The 21,459-nt window shown below is 36.8% G+C and overlaps 1 protein-coding gene across 1 annotated transcript in view; it reads right to left on the reverse strand.

Moving 5' to 3' along the window:
• The window catches only part of LOC137258396 (uncharacterized protein F13E9.13, mitochondrial-like), a 22,131-nt gene continuing 672 nt past the window's right edge, over positions 1 to 21,459 (reverse strand). Inside the window, exons 2-6 of the mRNA XM_067796065.1 lie at positions 20,538 to 20,620; positions 18,863 to 19,049; positions 14,583 to 14,733; positions 8,786 to 8,913; positions 1 to 255 (exon numbers count right to left, since the gene is read on the reverse strand). Coding sequence (XP_067652166.1) covers positions 35 to 255; positions 8,786 to 8,913; positions 14,583 to 14,733; positions 18,863 to 19,049; positions 20,538 to 20,620 — 770 coding nt within the window. The 3' untranslated portion in view covers positions 1 to 34. The remainder of the gene's footprint in view (positions 256 to 8,785; positions 8,914 to 14,582; positions 14,734 to 18,862; positions 19,050 to 20,537; positions 20,621 to 21,459) is intronic.

The following is a 21,459-nucleotide window of genomic DNA, read 5'->3' on the forward strand; positions in this document are numbered from 1 at the left end:
TAGGTGCAGTCTACGCACATGGTTGAAATTGTTTTCAAATAATCATGGTCGCCTGAAGTAGTTTGTTTTCTCGAACAGCTTTCACTTGCTCCATGAATTTTTTCAATCGGTCTTGATCAATTTCATTGGCCCAGTGTCCATCTCGTTTGAAGTGGGAGCCAATGATCAGCCCGTGGGCTGTCTTATACTGTGATATGTTGGCAGTTGTGATGCCTGAACCCACCAGAACTGGGATGGTGACGCCATTCAGTACACCTGGAATACATACCATACACTACATATAGCTCAACACACCAGGAATATAAATTATTCACTACAAACAGATAGATCAGCATACTTGGAATATAAATTATACGCTGTAAACAGATGAGCACATCTGGAATATAAACTATACACTGCAAACAGATCAGCACACCTGGAATATAAACTATATGCTACAAACAGATCAGCACACCTGGAATATAATCTATACACTGTAAACAGATCAGCACACCTGGAATATAAACTATATGCTATAAACACATCAGCACACCTGGAATATAAACTATTCACTGCAAACAGATAAGCACACGTGGAATATAAACTATACACTGCAAACAGATCAACACACCTGGAATATAAACTATATGCTATAAACAGATGAGGACACCTGGAATAATAACCACACAGTGTACACATCAATACACCTGGAATAAAAACTATATTCTAAACACACGTCAACACACCTGAAATCAACACAAATTCACTATACACTGAAATATTAACAATATACTGCACACTTAGAATGTAAAGAGTGCACAAAGAACAATATGTACAATACACTTAGGCATAAGCCATAAGCATATTACTATGCGCCTAGAATACTAGAATACACCATACACCTGGAATAACATTAAATCACAGACCAGTCAATGTATCTAGTATACTTCCATAATCTGCAGTAAAATTATTGCCATCAGAAAGCATTGTATATAAAAACATCAAATCCAAACACCATGTTCTACAGTCAGAAGAATCAATCCTGATATGAAAACAAGCAATCTACATAGTTTTCATACAACTTTTCTTACATACATGTAGTTTACTCCTGAATAAAAAAATAAAATTATCCTAAGTATTCCTTCTAGAAACTTCATCAAGGTAATTCTATCTGAAAATCTTACAGAGCTATATGAGTGTGTCACAATTACAATCTACTTAGATTCAATATCTCACAGCAGGGTAATTAGACAGTAGCATTCCTGTAACCCAGATACTGCCGATAATGGCAACATGCAGTTATTTCCGGACACTGATTCTGCCGCCATCAAAGCCAGCGATAACGGTCACTTAGAGAGCCAGTGAACCACTCACACAGTCACTGAACTCACTTACTTACGCATTTTTAAGTGCCTTCAGCATTCCAAATAATTCAATGCTTGAGTAAAGACATTTAATGCAATTCTTGTCAAAGAATTTAAGTGTTTGAATGTAATAACATTCTGATATCGTACATCTATTTCAAGTTACTGCCAAAGTAAGAGCACCTCACATGAACTGAACCAAAAACTTTTCATCGTCATTGTCTTTGATGCAGAACATGGTGAAATAGAGTTTAAAAATAAACAATGATTACCAAAGTTGTTATTTGATAAACATATTTGAGAATCTAGGGAAAATATTCAGAGTCCTTGGTGAAATGATTTTTCATTTTTGATAAAAGGAAAATACGAAATTGGCATCCCTGAAAAACATCAAAGAAGACAGCCAGACCAGTTTTATTTCTTGTTTTACAGATATGCATGTCAAATTTTTCAAGTATAAGAAAAAATTACAAATCCATTTTCCCCACTCCAAAAATAAAATCCCTATGTTTCTATTGGCCAATAATGTAAACTTCCAAGAATTTTTATCAACCTGGCATGTAATGCAGTGGGATATAGTCGCTGCCTCATCTGTCTGTCTGGTGGTATGTTCGACCGTCCATAATCATTTTGTTTCCAGAGCATAACTCAAAAACTGTTAAATATTTTTAGACAGCAATTGGCAGATATAATAACCTATGGTTGGGCCTTTTGCTATTTACAGATTTTTTGCATTTGTTTTTCCATGAAACGTATTGGTCTTAGTCTAATGGTGGAGTGGGCTTCATCTCCTGAGCATAACTCAAAAACTGTTCAATATTTTTCGGCAAAACTTGGTGGACGTATCAGTCAGAACCTAAAGTGGTGCCTTTTGCTATTTACAGGTTTTGTGATTTATTATTTTCTCGATTTCCAATGACACATTTCGGACTTAAGACTAAAAATAGATTTTGGTGATTTATCACTTTTTCTGGGTTTCCATGGAAATGATTCAGACTTAGTCTCAAAAGGGAGGAATGGGCTTTGTTTCCGGAGCACAATTCAAAAGCTTCTTAATATGTTACAGCAAGACTTGGATAATATGTGAGGCAGACCACAAAGTGGTGCCTTTTGCCATTTACAGATTTTGGTGGTTTATTTTTTCTGGGTTTCCATGAAAACAATTTGGGATTAGTCTTAAAAGGGAGGAATGGGCTTGTTGCCAGTGCACAACGCAAAAAACCATTTGATATATTTCAACAGATCTTGGCAGATATATGAGACAGATCTGGAACTGGTGCCTTTGGCTGTTTACAGATATATGGTAATTATATTTTCATGATTTCCACGGAAACAATTCAGACTTAATCTAGAAAAACATCAAGTAACTGTCAGATGATTTGTCCTTTCAAACATGTGGGGACCGAGGGGATATGTGATCTTCTGATGACTCTTGTTTTTCATTGCTTTTGTGCCCCATATACAATTAGAAATTGCCAGAAGTAAAATACAGTTAATATTTAAGAAGAATATTACTTTGACTAGGGATTTTATACATTATGTTTTTGTCCTCTTGGCTTTAGGTTTTCTAGGTTGATGATTGCTGTTCATCACTGGATTGTCTGGTCTAGACAATTATTTACAGTTGGAATCTTGTTGAAAGCAGTGTAAACAACACACAAACAAATAAAGCAACATTGACGCAGTCTGAAATAATGAAAAACATATATGCTGTAAAACTGTATTGGAGTAGCAGTTCATACAGAATTCATTATCAGTTAATACTACTACGAGCAATAAATTATGATTCAGATATTAAGAAAATTTAAATATGGAATAATACTTTCATGAGTCATGGGCTGAGATTTATCTAGAAACACGTAAAACTGTGTTGTTGAAACTTGCACCTTCTTCAACAGTAAATCTGTGAGATGAACATTTATTACTCTTGTCTGGAGTCTTTCTCTAAGCTATTACTGATGATGATAAAACTAATATTCTATATTTATATTTTCTTAATATCCTAGGCTTACTATGTAACTTGTAGTGGTAATAAGTAATGATGAATTTTTGTATGAATTGCTGCACCATCACAAAACCAGTTATGCTAATTGTGAATAAAAGCATTAAGAAAAGATGCAGAGTCTGACAAACTTTCAAAATGTGCCAGATTAAACCTTCATGCTGCAATCACACAAGGGAAAGAAGTGAGGTTTCCTGTCTTGTATGTGTAGTGCAGCTATGGGGCAACAAAACAATATTTCCTGCACAACTGATTATATACAATTACAATAAAGAGGTCTTCTGTTGAAAACCTGAAGATTGTATGGTGTAATGACAGCTAGATTAGAAATTAATGGCCATGATATACTAAAGGCAAGTAACTCACAAGAATGATCAAATATCCAGCATCACTTGTGATGTTGTTTCAGGAGATGTGAAAATTATATATGCTTAAAAGAATGAACATGAAAACTGACAGCATGCAATTAGAGAATCTGAAATTATGCTCTAGTTAGGATCAGACAAAGAGTACTTTATGTTTCAGGCCAATGTGTCATATGGTGAACAGGAAAATAACAAAGCTGGTCAAACAACATAATTCTTTGAAAATGCCCAAAACAAAGCCACTGCATATTTAAAAGCACTTCTTCACATATCTTCACATACGACACATATTGGACTGAAGAATGACCTTGCAAGCCTTTAGTGGGTAGGTATCCTGTAACAGTGTGTCTGACTTGATATTCTTGCTGGAAAAGTGCTCCAGCTGTTGTTGCTGTTGCTGTTTAACACTGTTCTATTGCTGCTTCTGGCATGTTTCAATATGACAGACATTTTTTAATATTTTTGTCTTGATGTTGTTCTTTTTCTTGCAGAATTCAGCAAATTTGGTGCTATTTGATGGGTCTGTAAACAGTCAAGTCTGGACCAGGCAATCCAGTGATGCTGACAAGCACTGGCCTCTAGGATACACCTGCCCAGCAGATCTGTCTACTCTACACATAGACCACAGCTTACAGTTTGGGACATTTCTATGGAGGATAAAAACTGGAGAAGGCCAGAAGAATGAAACTAACAAAATTACTGAAATGAAATGAGAATTTGAGGAACTTGCAAATTTAAACTTTTGAACCAGTAACAATGAAGCTAAGTAATGTATTAGTAATGAAATATTATGCACATGATTCTAAAATTGTAATCAGTTTTGCTACAGGTCACTCCATGGTCACTCAATGAAGCCACTTTTCAGAAAACAAATACACACAATCAAGAACACTCTTAAATGTCACACAGGATTTACAACTGACATACGCAGTTTGCATTTCTACAAAGCATTGCTCATCATCTTTTCATCTGTTTATATCAAATGGATATAAATGTAAATGCATAAACTATATCCAATCTGTTTGATAATTTAGAAAAAAATGGCTGTTTGTAATTCAGCTAATATGGCAACAGATGACAATTACATTAATTTATTTTCATGTACATATGCCAATACTAATGACATGAAATTCTGAAGTAATGGCTTCATTTACAGCCATGAGTATTCTGTCACTGGCGAATAGCTCATAAATACTACATAAATATGTAAAATCAATTATCTATGAACTAAGTTTACCTTGCACAAGTTCATAGATACATCAACCATTACTGAACGAGGATCACACAGTATAAGCCTTGGAACTTGCAACATTTTGTTTTTCTTGTGCCTGAATGATTTACTTTAAAAAATGCACTATATAATTGAAATATGTCCAAAACATTTTTATGAACATCTAGTACTTATTTACCTGAATAAAAGATGTTTTGCAATTTCATTTCCATTTTAATTTGTTACCCTATATTTTTAACAACAACCAACAGTCCATTAATACTGTGCATTTATCCATGCATATTGCATACTTAAAGCATATTACCCCTGGTCAACAGGTACAGAACATCCTGTAGAACATACAGCCAGTTGTCTGTCAGGAGTTCACAGTTCAAATTCAGACTAACATCGTATCATACCAGATACCCATCTACTGATGGGTAGACAGAGACTTATTAAGTCATGAGTCTCTCGACTCATGTTCCGTTTATATTGAGATGAAAAATATTTTTCGATCCAAAGTGAGGAAAGTACGCTGCCAACCTTTGCTTGCTTCGCTTGTATATAAGAAGACTTGTCATATTCTCTGTGCTGCGCAACCCCATTTACACTACAGTTTGCCTGTGGTATTTCAGACTTGCATGGGCTTTCTTGGATATACTTGTTTCAGGATCTGTGTGACAGACTAAATGAGATTAGACCCAGTTTGGTTGTATGAAGCAGTAATCTTTTAGATAAAATCGAAAATGGAAAATGGTTATGAAGAAATACCACACCATTTTCCACTATTTCATTACAACTCCCAGAGTTGGATACACTACTTAGTAAGTGTTACATGGTTGATTCCTCAGAAATGTAATACTGAGTCCCAATGGGTACAGCCATTCCTCCAGACTACCATTTGGTCAATCCACTCAATTCTCAGAAATCTCATGCACGATTCTATTACGGAACTGTGACTCAATTTTTAAAGTTATTTATTTGAAAAAGTTTAACAAAACATATGTTCTTGAAACAAAATTGTAAATGTTGTTTCTTCAAAAAAACATGACATCAGTGGGAGACACTGGTCCATGCAGTCCTTGATTCATTGTCTTAATGTCAACCACCAGGCATGGCAACAAGAAGTAACATCTTTCAACAACTTTTGACAGGTACAAGAGATCGAACCACTGATCTCAGTTTACCCACTAAGATGCTGATCTAAATAAACCGTGTGATCTCACAGCAAACCCCATCCCTGAATAGGGCCCTAGGGCATTTCATGTCTTGAATACTTTGTAATATATATGCGTAGCAAAACTATGCTGATATGGACTTTTTCTTTTTTTTATCACAAATTTATGCTTGTTTGCTTGTTGTTAAAACCCACACTCAGCCAATACTCCAGCACCAGTCTGTAAATAATATAGTTTGGACCACACAATCCAGTGATAATGAGCATGAGCATCAGTCTATGTTACTATGATAGAATGATATGAGTCAATCAAATTAGTGATCCTGACAACCCAATCCTGTCAGTTGCTTCTTATAACAAGTGTTCCGTTACAAAGTAACTGTTGTATTTTTCAGTGGTAAGCAGGTATACTCTTCTGGGCTAGAGTTAGCGTTACGTTTGAGGCAAAAGCGCAATCGCGCACCAACGGGTTTTCACCCAACTCAGACTTGTTAAATCTAACTAACTGCAGGCTACCATAGTGTAAGTACTCAAGGCATTGTTCATTAACTCATAATGAAGTTTAGTGGCATGACACGTAATATGTGTGAATTTTGTTGCTTCTCTATAAGTAAGATTTCCTGTCATGGCCAGATTCTATTTTTAGATTACAATGATGGTAAATGTTAGGTCAAAACTGATGCTACTACTGAATGGAATACATATATGTCTGCCTGTTGTTTACTTTCATTTACCGTGTACGGTCAGCCCTCCAGTAATAAATGAAGCATGGATACATTAATAACGCTGAAGTTATTTTTCATCGGGAGGGCTCGGGATAAACTAGACAACTAGATCCCCTATTCTGTCCAACCTCACCATCCTGTGGCCTCTTCTACCATGCAGTCCACTTAACTACATAACCTATCTACATCCCAAGTTTGGTGAAGAAATATCATCTTACAATCTGCTACAAGAAGGAGCACAACAGCCATCTATCAAGTTTAAGTTGTTGCTATGGAAACTAAAAAATTGTAGATTTAATCCCAAAATATCAAAAGGCACCAGTTCACCAACTTTGAATTGACCAAATAATGAAGAAATAAGAGTTTTCAAGCACTGCTCCCCAAAAATATCTTGCAGAACTGGATGGATGAACTGGATGGATGACAAAGCCCATTTTATCACCTCCCATACAAACACTGCTGAGGACAAAAAGTGTACAGCTCTACAAAACAAAATTCATACACAATGTATCTACTGACAACCCAATTTTTTCAACGGAATACATTTCTTTCACATACCACAAATTCTAAAAGTAAATTCCTCTCGGTATCTATCATCAGATAATCTAAAACTGAAACAAATTTCCTCCCCTTAATTCAAATGTTTTAGTATCAAAATAAAATCTAGCAGACCAATACTTTATTTACCCACAAACACCTGCATTCTGGCATCCAAACTGGGAGGGGTGTAGCATGCAATATATAATCTGAACAAGACCCAGCATATTTCTTCATCAAATTTCACTTCAGGCTTTGAAGACAAATGCTCAGACAAAGATTATATTTCAAAAACACTGTCCTGAATTCCTCCTTGACTTTTCTCCCTGATAGTTGACACAGAAAAATCTTTCTACAAATCTAATAATTCTACAGAGGAATATGGACAAGATATAGGAGGAAAGATTTATAGGGTAGTATTTTTTTTAAAAATCAATATGTCTGCACTATTAATATTGCTTATGGCAAAGATCATGTTTATAAAAAAGAAAGCAGTGTAAGAAGGGAATAATATCACAACAACTTAAATGTTTTCATGTACTTTGGAACTTGTCATCCCTAGTGGGTGAAAATGAGAAACTTAAGATGGTGATAAACTGACAAGAATTGGATTGGGTAGGATGCACCCTGTGTACAAGATCATTGCAGTTATACAGAGTGCATTTAGTTTTATGCCGCACCCAACAAAAATACCAGCACTCAGCAATATTCCAGCTATATGGCAGCGGTCTGCAAATAATCATGTCTGAACTAGACAATTCAGTGATCAACAGCATGAGCATCAATCTGTGCAAACTGGGATACGAAGACGTGTCAACCAAGTCAGCAAGCATGTTCACTCGAACCCATCAGTCGCTTCTTCCGACCAGCATGGGTTGCTGAAGATCAATCATAGTGAGTAAGTGAGTTTAGTTTTATGCCACTTTTACCAATATTCCAGCAATATCACAGCGGGGGACACCAGAAAATGGGCTTCACACGTACCCATGTGGGGAATCGAACCCAGGTCTTCGGTGTGACGAGCGAACGCTTTAACCACTAGGATACCCCACCATCCTGAAGATCAATTATAACCCAGATCTTCACAAGTGCAATTCTACAGTGACATACATACATGTAAATGTGTATTCGCTTGTATTAAACTAGGTCAAGCTGAAAAGCAAACATGAAGTGTCTATTTCATCCCCTTGATGTTGATTACCAGGCAAGGAAACAACAATTAACATCTTTTGGTACAAGGCAGCCAGAATCAAACTCCTTCACTCTGCTGTTCATCCTCCTTCCACTATACCCTGTAGGCCAACTATAACCATAGATCTCAGCAAAGAAAATATGTACATTTCACAATGTGACAAACATGATTGGAAGCATAATCTTGACAAATATTGACCTGCTACCAACAATGCTGAATATGTGCGTATCCCACCTGCTACTTCCTGAGTGCTGGCAGCCATTCCTGTAGCGCCACCTGTAACCACGACGCCATCGCTAAGGAAGAACTCTGCTGCCTTGGCCGTCTCTATAATGCTAACATCTTCAGTGATGGTATGGGCACTGTAATGTCAAAGCATTAAGTGGTCAGTTGCTTTCAACAATATATCAGTCCTATTACAGCGGGTTGTATATCATTGATACTTGACTGATAAACTAGTGGTCAGTAGCACGAGCAATGCCTCATGCTGTCAGGCGACAATGACACAATCTGGTCACACACTGTCACTACATGCCTCAAATCCCTATTGGAGTTCACTAAATCAGACCAATATCATGATAGTGAAATCGATTCTTGCCTGGTGTCCAAAATGAACATGAACCACAATGAGAAATCCAACACAAGACAAACAAGCCACTTAGAGAAGAGGCATGCAGCATAATGTACAGAATTATTAAGTAGGTGTTTGGTTCTGCAATAAGGCTCTTAATGAAGTTGCCATAGCTAGGTTAATAGCAACAGATTACGTGAGGAAACATTTGAAGTACTGTAACACTTCCACCGAAAGAGGCCTCTGATTTTGTACTGATACTGAAGGCTTCTTCAGCACACATACTCAAGGCCTATCTAGCACAGATGCTCAAGGTCTGTTTAGCACAGATACTCAAGGTCTATTTAGCACAGATACTCAAGGTCTATTTAGCACAGATACTCAAGGTCTATTTAGCACAGATACTCAAGGTCTATTTAGCACAGATACTCAAGGCCTGTTTAGCACAGATACTCAAGGCCTGTTTAGAACTGATACTCAAAGCCTGTTTAGAACTGATACTCAAAGCCTATTTAGTACAGATACTCAAGGCCTATTCAGCACACATACTCAAGGCCTATTCAGCACACATACTCAAGGCCTACTTAGCCCAGATACTCAAGGCCTTTTCAACTTAGAACTGATACTCAGGGCCTGTTTAGAACTGGCACTCTAGGTCTATTTTGGAATGATACTCAAGGTTTGCTCAAGTGATCAAGTGATAGTGAGGTGAACGAGCTACTGGGGGAGAAAGGAAGAGTGAACGGGTATGTTATGTATAGCAATATTCCAGCACATCACTGCAGGAAACACCATAAATGGGCTTCAAACATATATCCCACGAGAGGAATTGAACCCCGGCCTTCAGAGAGACGTGTGAATGCTTTAACCACTATTCTAACCTGCCAGACCTGGAAGGAAGAGTGAGATCAAGTTTTCATAGTATTCCAGCAATATTACTGTGTGGATAAAAAATGAGCTGAACACACTGTACCTAGGAAGGGAATCAAGCCTAGAATTTGAGTGTGGTGAACAAACACTTTAAGCACAAGCTTACCCTACCATCCCTACATGTTACAAAATTAACTGAACACTGGAACATATAAGGAGTTATCAATTATTCAAGTTAACAACCTCCTCCTTACATACGAAATGACACACTGCACATAAAATTATAATGTTTGAGAAAAATTCCGATCTGACATTATGTCTTTGAGACTGATATTCAGTGTATAAATGGTTCGGAGATCGGGTTTTCTACATCTGTTATTATCGGTAACTTCCACCAAAATTTGCCTTGATGGCCATCTGATGAAATATATGCAAAGTTAATATACACTTGGGTCTCATATTCCATAGCTTCTTCATGTGCTTTTGGAGTGAACTCTTGTTAAGACACATGGCAACTACAAATGGCCACTTCAAGGGATGATTGGCATGTAAAAGCTTTCCCAAATAACAGCCTGGCTGATGGGTTAGACTGGTCACCTTCCACCCATCTCACACATTAGCCTCGGAATTTAATTACATTCAGACTATAATGTCATCACAGAGAGGGTCAATCACTGTACCTTCTGTCCAAATTGTTAATATGAGATATAAAACTCTTGACTTACAGTGTACCAAAGTGTTATGCTTATGGTGATTATTTTTAATGAGTGACTGAGTATGGTTTTATGCCACTTTTAGCAATACAGAAATGGGCTTTCTTAGGATACAGAAATGGGCTTCATACATTGTACCCATGTGGAATCAAACACAAGCAGGCGAACACTTTAACCTCTAGACTAAACTACTAGCCCCTGTTATTCCTTTATGTAGATACACACAGCTAAAGTTTCAACAGGAATAACAAGACCTTGAAAAATATACTGAGTCAAAAAAAGAAACTTTGCATTCTTTCTTCAGGAGATGGTAAGATGGTTAAATTGTTATTATTTCATTGCTAAGATCTGTGTGATGTACTCAATAAACTGACAGTGACAGTTCCATTAGGCTACACCACCGTTCCAAAACATGGGTATACAGACTGTCAAGTCACAAAAATATAAATTCAAAATTTCTCAATTGAGTAATGTGTATGGCCACCCTACACATTCACCACTGCCAAATACCATCTCCTCATCAACTGCCTGATGCTTGTGAACACGTGGTTGGGGATTGCTCTTGCAAGGCAGTGTCAAGTTCCTGCAAATTCTGAGGTTGGTTCCTAAGACCATGAAGCCTTCTCCCAAGAGCATCCCAAACATGCTCTATAGGATTAAGGTCAGGGGACCTTGATGGCCAGTGCATGATGTTGATTCCAGTGGTTTGAAGGAAATTTCATGTCAACATCATGGTAAGCAGCCGAGCATTATCATGGTGGAACTGTTGACCTGGGCCATGAGCCGCCATGAAAGGAACAAGTTCAGGGGTGAGCACCTGGTCGCGGTAAGCAGCAGCTGTGAGGTTTCCATGGAAGTCAGGAACGGTTGTTCCCACAGAAAGCACCCCATACCATGCAACTTCCGCCCCCGAATCTGTCAACTTCCTATACACAACATTGGGCATACCGTTCACGACGTCGTCTCCAGACCCTATGCCTGTCGTCCACAAATCTGAGGGTAAACCTGGATTCGTTGCTAAAGATGACTCAATTCCAGTCTCTCTGGGTCCATCGGAGGTGATGTGGGGCCAACAGCAGACATTGACGTTGATGAAACGGCATCAATATTGGCCCACGATATGGACATCGAGAATGGAGATTGGCAGCACACAACCGATTTTGAATGGTCTGTGAGGACAGTCAACCTCTAAACATCTCAGCCCGGGTTCGTGTTGCTGGCAGAAATCCTAGATGACGTAGGACGATTTGACGGTCTGCTGCTCATGGCAACCCAACCTTGGGCGATCAGAAGTCGTGCCAGTTTGTTATAGACAACCTCACAAGTCATACACAGTACAACGGCTGCATCCCATTGCTCTTGCGACATCAATAACTGATCTTCCCGTTTGCAACGTGCCAACAGCATGTTCACGTTGCACATTTGACAATCATGGCATTTTAAGTACCATTAGACCAGTGATTTAAAAGTGTTTTTTTTAATTCTTGAGGCCAATGCAAACATGTGCAAATGAAGAAAACTTCGATGCTAAGATCACGTGATCAACTGCACGTGCAAAACCTAATTTGGCACTATTTGAATGGCATCATTTGTTAAAGGCACTTTTGCACATAGAATGGATGGGTTTGAGAGAGTTTTCCTTGATGTTTTTCTTGAGTTGAAAGATAGAGATCACATTCTGGATACATAGATGTATCATATGAGAAAAATTATTCATTATTTTTAAAAATTACATATTGTGAAGTTTCTTTTTTGATTCACTATATTATTCCTGGTAAAGAAATTGTTTCAGATGCATTTTTTCCAATCTAGCATAAAAATACTTTTAAGTTATATCATTGGCTTTTTATATTTGAATAAGAGTGAACAGCTGAGTGCTATTTTGGGTTTAAATGACAAGAAAAATATTATCTCTATCTCTGTATATAAAACAATGGCAAGCAACACAGAAAAAATAACTGAAATGCTAAATCATCATGTCTAGTGATGGTTGATAGCAAATCTTAGAAGTTGTCAATCTCCTGTTCTTTCACCAAAGAACAATAGAATGTAGTTATTACTGCACATAAAATTTGTTCTACTCTCACAAATTTAAGTCGAAGACAAAACCTTAGAATCCAGTTTTGTTGCAAATGACATGACGGAATAAACACTCCAAATAAAACATGCTGAGTCTGGTATTTTTAGGAAAATCTGGTAGAGATAAGAATCAGTAATAAAAATATTATGACCTAAAGGAATGGAAAAAGAATGCACAAAAATGTTTAATATTGTGATAAACTGAATGTGATGGCATCAGATCTTACCTTCCCAGTCACTTGAGAGTCAATATAACAATGTTAAGCAAGTTTCAAACAATTTCCATGGAAACAGAATATGTTCCAAACAACCCATTGTATTATGTAACAATAAAATATAAAAATAAAACATGTTTTCTACATTATATTTTGGTCAACCTTTACCATATTTTATAATCTTTCAAAAACATTAAATTTTCAAGATTTATTGCATTTTCTAATTGTTGGTATGCAAGTTTTAATTCTTTATTGACATATTTCCATTTACTTATTAGAAATCCTGTAATTGACTGTATATGCCCTTTGTATGTTTGTGTATATATATAAGAGTTAATGTCCATACTAAGTATTTATATCAACACTATTTGCTGCAATTATAGTCTGTTTGCAGTGAAACCGTACTGATTAATTTCACTTTAAACCTAAAAAGAAACTCAAATATAGTGAAATTAAAATTGCGAATCCTCATAATTTTCCCATGCCGAATGAAAACTAAAGTCACATTCTTTTTTCAGCTTAAGATAAAATTGTTGAACAAATGATCATAGATCCAAATCATTATTACTGCTTTGTATTACAAGGGGGTAAGCGCAGTAACTGGAACAGTGAAACAAATGCATGTGTGGGACATGACAAGCATTAACTAAGACCAACCCTAGCTGTTCTCGGTGTTTCATTTTAATGTGGATACCCCCTCGTATTACAAACAAATAAAGCAATTGGAAACTATGATCATTTGTTAAAGGACTTTTATTCTAAGTTGAATAAAATTCGGAGATTTAAATGTACAACTGGCAAGGTGAAATTATGAGGATTGGCAGTCATAAATTGAACTTTATTCATTTGCTTTTTTGTTTAAAGTGAAATTCATTGGTATGATTTCACTGCAGACAGACTATTAAAATATTTTCAACTGGCAAACATGAAACTGCTGTAATGGAAATTGTAACATAAAAATAGAAATGACAAAATTGCAACAAATATTTAACTATTTTAAAAAACAGTGAGATGCATTTCTCAGTTTGATGGGGTAAGAAACCCTAAAAATATTTTCCTGAAAACAGCTTCATTTTCTCCAGTTGAGCACACTGTCAGAATGTCAGACATGTTTTAGCTTTCAGCTACATAAGACTCGTACAGATAAGTAAACTTTTTAAGTTCCACATACTACAAATGGAAACAGTAATTCTGACACTGATATCTGTTCTTGACATCTGATATTTACAATACTGATGGAAAACTGCCTATCCTCAAACAATGCTCAGTAACTAAACACCTCACGTCAGCAAAACATTTCTGGATTTGACAAAGGAAGACAACTCTCTCACCAGGCAAAATACAGTTTAATCACAAAAACATTTTGCTGCCTGGTATTTTTCAGAAACCATTCTTCAGGAACTGATTGTTTTTAATTTTTTCAACTTTAACAGGAACGTCTTTTAATGTCTTGACATTAGTAATTTACCATCTGGATAAGTTATCGTGACATACCTTCAAGTTATCAAGTCAGCAATAAAACATTTCAGGAGAAAATTTATCTACAATTATCATGTGTTGCAGAAAAAGATGGCAGATTTTACCTATGTTTCTTCTTAATGTCAGTGAACACGAGGACATTGTCTGCATCGATGTGTTTACGATAACGCAGAACTTCGCCAGCACAAGCGTTCATCAGGCCCTCGTCGGCAACATGCGAGAAAACAAAACCCTCAGCTCTCACAAACTGCAACTCTGTGAAAGTTTAAAGGTGATGAGTACAAAACAATGATCTGCATGACTCACAGATGCTGGTGAAATGGCAAACATTTAAAAAAATGTATCATGAGAGACGGCATTGTGTTCAATGCTGCAGCAGTGATATTGTAGCTGTTTTAGGGTGGCCTGAACATAATCCACATCAGGACCATTCAATCTTCTAATGAAACGATTTCAGACATACAATCCACCGAACCTTTTTTTTAATTGAGTGAGTGAGTGAGGGAGGGAGGGAGCGAGCGAGCGTTACACCTCTTTTAGCAATATTCCAGCAATATCACCGACCAGGTATGGATTTCACATATTGTACTCATGTGGGAAAATTGAACCTGGGTCTTTGGTGTAAAGAGCGAATGCTTTAACCAATAGGCTATACATCAGTATTGCATCAGTAACTCCAATATTCCAGCTATATGGCAGTGTTCTGTAAATTATTAAGTCTGGACCAAACAATCCAGTGATTGATAGCATGATATACTGACATGTCCCAGTGAGCCTGACCACCCAATCCTGTTAGGTTACCTGTTACAATAAGCATGGATTGCTGAGGACTTACGCACAGGTATACTAGTATCACTAATTAAGTGAGTGATTTGAGTATCAGACATATCTCGGCATGTTGACTAATGCCATACAAGAGATGCAGGTTGTATATCTTGTGGAACCCACATACATATGTGTGTTAAATCTGCATGTCCAAGGTCACAAATCAGAATCAGGACGTCACAGTTTTACGTCAAGGGAGACAACTCTTTCCAGCAAAGGATTCAAAGCTTCCAGCAACAATAAAATATAAAATTTAATGTTAGGTACAATAGGCTCTCACCATCATGGTCACCTATAGCACAATTATAAATAATACTGCACTCAAACAAATGTAATTTTATTCTTCCTCTCGAAAGCTGGGGCAGCCTAATGGCGTCTTCACTTCACGTTGAAGACCTGGGTTCTATTTCCCACAATGTGTAAAGCCCATCTCTGGTGTCCCTCACTGAAACGTTGCTGGTATATTGCTAAATGTGCCATGAAACTAAACTCACTCAAACTTTCTCATGCAGCTTGTCAGTTCCCATATTAACAATGCTGAAGGAAAATGCTTGTCAGTGGAAACAGAAAAATGCTGCTTGTGTGAACTGTTCCCCATGTGAACAGTCAGACAAGTGAGTGTAGGATCTCCAAATTCAAAATCAGCATGACTGTCCTGGGGTCCTTGCCAGAGTTAGGACATCCCCAGATTCAAATTCAATGTTTGTTTGTTATTTAATGCCATTTTCAGCAATATTCAAACCACACGACATGTAAATAATCCTGTCTGAATGTATGACAATACACGTGATGCTTTAGAATTCTGATAACATTTCAACAATCATATTCAGAATTCTGATAACATTTCAACAATCATATTCAGAATTCTGATAACATTTCAACAATCATATTCAGAATTCTGATAACATTTCAACAATCATATTCAGAATTCTGATAACATTTCAACAATCATATTCAGAAATTCAGAAAATGAACATGAAGACACCCTTTTCATACAAAGTATTTTGCACTTCAGCCAAATCTTTTCATGTTTGAATTTCTTGCAGATCTTTTCCCAAATCAGTAGGACTTGTGGTTTAGGAAAAACAACATACTTCACCAAACGTGAATACAAGAGATATGTAGGGTTTTTGTTAACATTGGGAAAGTAAAAAATCCCAAAGGATTGTCTTGAGTGAGTGAGAGTGAGTGAGTGAGTGAGTGAGTGAGTGAGTGAGTGAGTGAGTGAGTGAGTGAGTGAGTGAGTGAGTGAGTGAGTGAGTTTAGTTTAGTTTAGTTTTACGCCGCACACAACAGTATTCCAGCTATATGGAAGCAGTCTGTAAATAATTAAGTCTGGACCAGACAATCCAGTGATCAACAACATGAGCATCGATCTGAGCAATTGGGAACCGATGGCATGTGTCAACCAAGTCAGCGAGCTTGACCACCCGATCCCGATAAGTCACCTCTTACGGCAAGCATAGTCGCCTTTTATGGCAAGCATGGGTTGCTGAAGGCTTATTCTACCCAGGACCTTCACAGGTCAATCATCTTGAAGAGCTCCTAAAATCATTTTTGGAAAAGATAAGCATTTGTAAATTGAAAGCACCACTTGAGCTACAAATGACTCAAATTTCAGGATGTATAAAAAGAATGCATTGAACAAAGCCATTACTGAAAAGTTTTAGAATGTTTGAAAACATGAGAAACAAGGGCCATTTTGAAGGTCGGCAAGAGAAAACCTTGATATGAAAGTGTACATCTGATAGTCTCTAATGAACAGTGAGAAATACCAGAGAATACACTGGCTTCTAATCACAAGGGACACAAACTGGGAAGCTACATAGAGAGATTTCAGGATTTCAGGGACTGCCAGAACACAGAACAGTATCATGACATGCTAATAATATTTTATGAGTGCTTCTATTTGTCCTCATCATTCTAGAAGGAGCATTTTGATTTTTGATGCCATGTACTGAAATCACAAGTAATCAAAGACAATCCAGATCATATTAATCTGAAACTCATTTATATTCTTCCACAATTTATTCAACAAAACAATGTTAAAAACTACAAAGTGTTCTCAAACCAAGACTCATTTTTTTTCAGTCAAGTTGTTACAATGCTGGGATTTTAGCTGTGTTAATGTTGTGTTAGCACCAAGGTCTAATGCTAATCATGTAATCTCTTCTAAATGGGAAGAATATTGACAGTACCTTTGGTTTATTGTAAGATTGATTTGAACCCAAAAAATTAGCCAACAGTGAATTACCCCCCTTTGACCATCTGACCCCCTGACAATTCTTTTCCTCAGCATGCTGTCTGATTCTGATCACAACTTATCTTTCTCTTTCTTTAAAGAAGTAATTCTGGTTCCTATCACATAAAATTCTGTCATTCCCTGTTCATTATTCACACTTGTCAAAAAAGAAATAGTGTAGCCTTCTGGCTTTTTATGCCTTTTGATCTGAGAAGACTAAAGCATTGGGCTTCAGGGGAAATGTTGTAAAATACAAGTGTTTACAGAACTTTTGATAGACTACCAAGATCTTTTACTCAGCAACTTAGCATAGCCCCTTATTTGTGAGCCAGTGCTGATCCACAAGCCAAAAATGTCCCTGTCCACAAGACTGTAACATATCTTTCGTTGTACATCCATGCAAGTATTAGAAGGCTATACACTGAAACATGACGTGTCAGGGGGATGTAAAAAATATTACAGGCCATTGTAGACAAATGCAGATTTGTTAATACTTTTATATCTCTCACTATTTCCTTTCTTAGAAAACTAGCCTCTTGGAAATTGATGGGTTTTCAGTTTTTGTTGAAATCTTGAATGAGCAAATACAGAGTTGTCTCCCTTCTACACTGAGACAACACCTTGCAATGAGCAATGAAATAGATCATATGGTCTCTGATGTGCATATGCATGCATCATATCACATCATCTAAATATCATAAGTAAATCATCATTGAAACAAACCTTCTAAAACATAAGCCATCTTATTCTTACACAAAACAAATGGAAGATGAATTAGAAAATTACATAAACTAAAAACATGAATTATCTCCCTTAGACCACTAGTCAAGAGGGTACAAGCCACCCTAACAGAGACTAGTGAAATTACCTCCCTTAGACCACAAGCCACTCATTCTATAAACTCCCCCCCTCAACTAACCCCAGTTACCTGTTAGGTGCTAGAAAGTTAGTGGTTACATGACTTATTCCATCGGGTACCTATTTTCTGCTGGGTGAACAGTGGCAATTTTGAACAAACTCACTTGCCTAAGGTGAGACCACATGTGTTATGTGCTTTGTTGTGGGGCAGGACTGTCACCCATCCAAGGACTGTCCGACCTCGATGGTGCTTAACTTCAACTGATCCATGATCTGAGATTTGTGCACAGGACCACACGCCACCCTGCCATATATCTGAGTGTGGCGCAAAACTATACTCACTCAGGAATCAATCAAATTATATACACATATATCACTGGAATCCAGCACTGAACTGCTGCTAAAAAGGACTTATTAGACCTTGCTGGAAATAATATTTCTTGTAAGATCCTGACCTACCTGCTGCTTTAGCTATAGCAAGGGCCTGTTTGTTGGCGCCGGCCAGGACCTGTACCCCTACAGGACCAGGGTAGAAGACCTTCTTCACCTCTGCACAGATGACAGACATGGCCGCTGTGATCTCCGGTCCAACCTGACCTGTATGCATGTAGGGCACATCATGCATATTCTCCACCATAATACCATCCTGCAATAGACAGTGATCATGCATAGAAAATAACTGCTGTGACTAGAAATTAGAAGTCAGTGAAACTAACATATACATATGGTTCAAAGTGTTGTGAAAATCTAAATACAAGACTGTATGCAATATGTTCTATGTTTAAAATATGTCCATTGAGTCAAGGGCCTTTCTACTCAATATCTCTCCCTCTTGAAGTCAAAAGGTATAAAGACATATGGAACTGTCAAAACCAGTTTTGGAGGCCAATATTTGGGCCCAACTGTACTGGAAATATCAGCTTAAGTTCCAAAATGAAAATGACAAATGTCTTACTTGATGTTATTCATGATTTTATTAAAGTTGTAGAATGATAGAACAAGTTTTACATCATTACAAGATGAACTGCTAGGAAGAGGCTTTCATGCTCAGTAATAAATAAGAGCACATTTTCAAAAATAAAATGAAAAGACAAGAACAAAAAAACATCCACAATGGTTCTTGCCCAGTTTTGTTAACCACTCGAACTCAGTTCTAATTTCTCAATAAATGCATTGGAAAGCATTCTTTATTCATGGTTGACGTATAAAACCACATGGCTTCCTGCAGTCAGGATACATACTTCACAAGTATACTGTGAAATATTTAAGTTATTGTGAGTGTTGTTTTATACCACTTTAACAATATTCTAGCAATATCACAGCAGTGAAGTCCAAAAATGGATCTTATGCGACATGTATAAGACTTGCTTACACAATACATAACAGTAAACATACACTTCACATACTACATACCTGCAAAAATAATTAGTTCAAGACACATTTACTAGCACTGCAAGTGTAAGCTATTGCAGAAACATTTTCCAACATAAAATTAGGACACATATGACAAGACAGCATGAGAATAACAAATCTGAACACACTTCAAACAGAACTGTGTCTTAAATTGGTTAAACTGTACAATGGTACAGAGATAATATTTCAATGTTCCTTCATGAAACGTATAGGATTAATCTGAAAATAATCCATAACAGTAAATATTCAAATCACATACTAAGTGTAGCAATAATCGGTTCCATACAAAATTACTTATATTGCCAGCATAAGCATATTGTAGAAACATCTTTTACTAAAACCTATGCAGATATGACAAGACACCAGAAAAACAACAAATCTGAAACACATTCACATAGTACCATGTCTTAAATAGGTCAAATAGTAGACTTTAGGAAAATGGTACCAAGTACTGTCAATATTTTAATGTTTCTTAAAATTGTGAAGAAATCTTAAAACCCTTTATATACTGACACATCTAGCGCTTGTATCTCAAAACAGTTTTAACTTTCACACTCCAAGTCATTAAGCAATGAAAACATTGGAAACAGTATTTTCAAATGTCTTCCTCTACATAAATATTTTTTCAACTAGAGACATGTGTCCTGCTTTAATTGAACTTTGCCTCAAGCCAGATTACCCAGAGTGTTTAAAACAATGGGTAAAGAAAACAACAGCTTACCACTCCAGCATCTTTGTAAAGCTTAGCCTCCTTTACTGCTGAGTTGAGGATTTCCTTCATTGAGTACTGATATCTTGGGGTCCCTATAAAACAGTGGCAGTAAGTCCATGACAAAACAGTCAGACATCACAGGAAAGTGCTGATCTCGTTCTAACAGGGTAGAATATAAGGAATTGTCCCTGATCACCTCAGAAACATCATAGTCGGACAGGTATACAGTTATATAGGTAAGAGACGAAATGGGAAATCTTGTGTCACTATATACCATTTCATGTTTGTAATGTAAATACATTATGTATCAGTGGCTGGACTTTCATCTAAAATCCTATACTAAATATGAATGACACACATTTTAATTAACTACTGCATCTTTTTAAAACTAGACTTATCTAATGCCAGTCAAGGACATGTACAGTTAAAATCATCCAAACTGAATTTCATATGTTTGCATTCCATTACAATTGTTCAGATCCATCCCAAATGTAGAAATTACATGCACAGATGTGTGTATTTTATTTTCCAAACATTCATGGCTCAATCACTCTGATATGAAATCTATGACATGTTAACACATTTGTAAGTCAATGAATCAATACCCCTCTGTTTACAGTTTATAAATAGGAAAAGCATATGGAGACTATGAAGCAATATCACATCAATAGACACACAGCAGCAAGCCTAAACATGAAAAACAATCAGCGGGAACACACAACTGAGCTCTGCTGCATGTTGATGTGATACAATTATAGTGCCTGCACTTCAGAGACTGGGAAACATAAGCAGTCAGCAGGTCGCAATCAAAGAAATCTATTCTTTGAAAGTTTACATAGTGATCACAGGCTGTCTACTTCAGCTATACTAGGCTTAGGTAAAAATAGATCCCATGTGACACAATGTTTGACTACATTTGCATGAATTATTT

The sequence above is a fragment of the Haliotis asinina genome, chromosome 12 (assembly GCF_037392515.1).
Source record: "Haliotis asinina isolate JCU_RB_2024 chromosome 12, JCU_Hal_asi_v2, whole genome shotgun sequence".
Classification (NCBI taxonomy): domain Eukaryota; kingdom Metazoa; phylum Mollusca; class Gastropoda; order Lepetellida; family Haliotidae; genus Haliotis; species Haliotis asinina.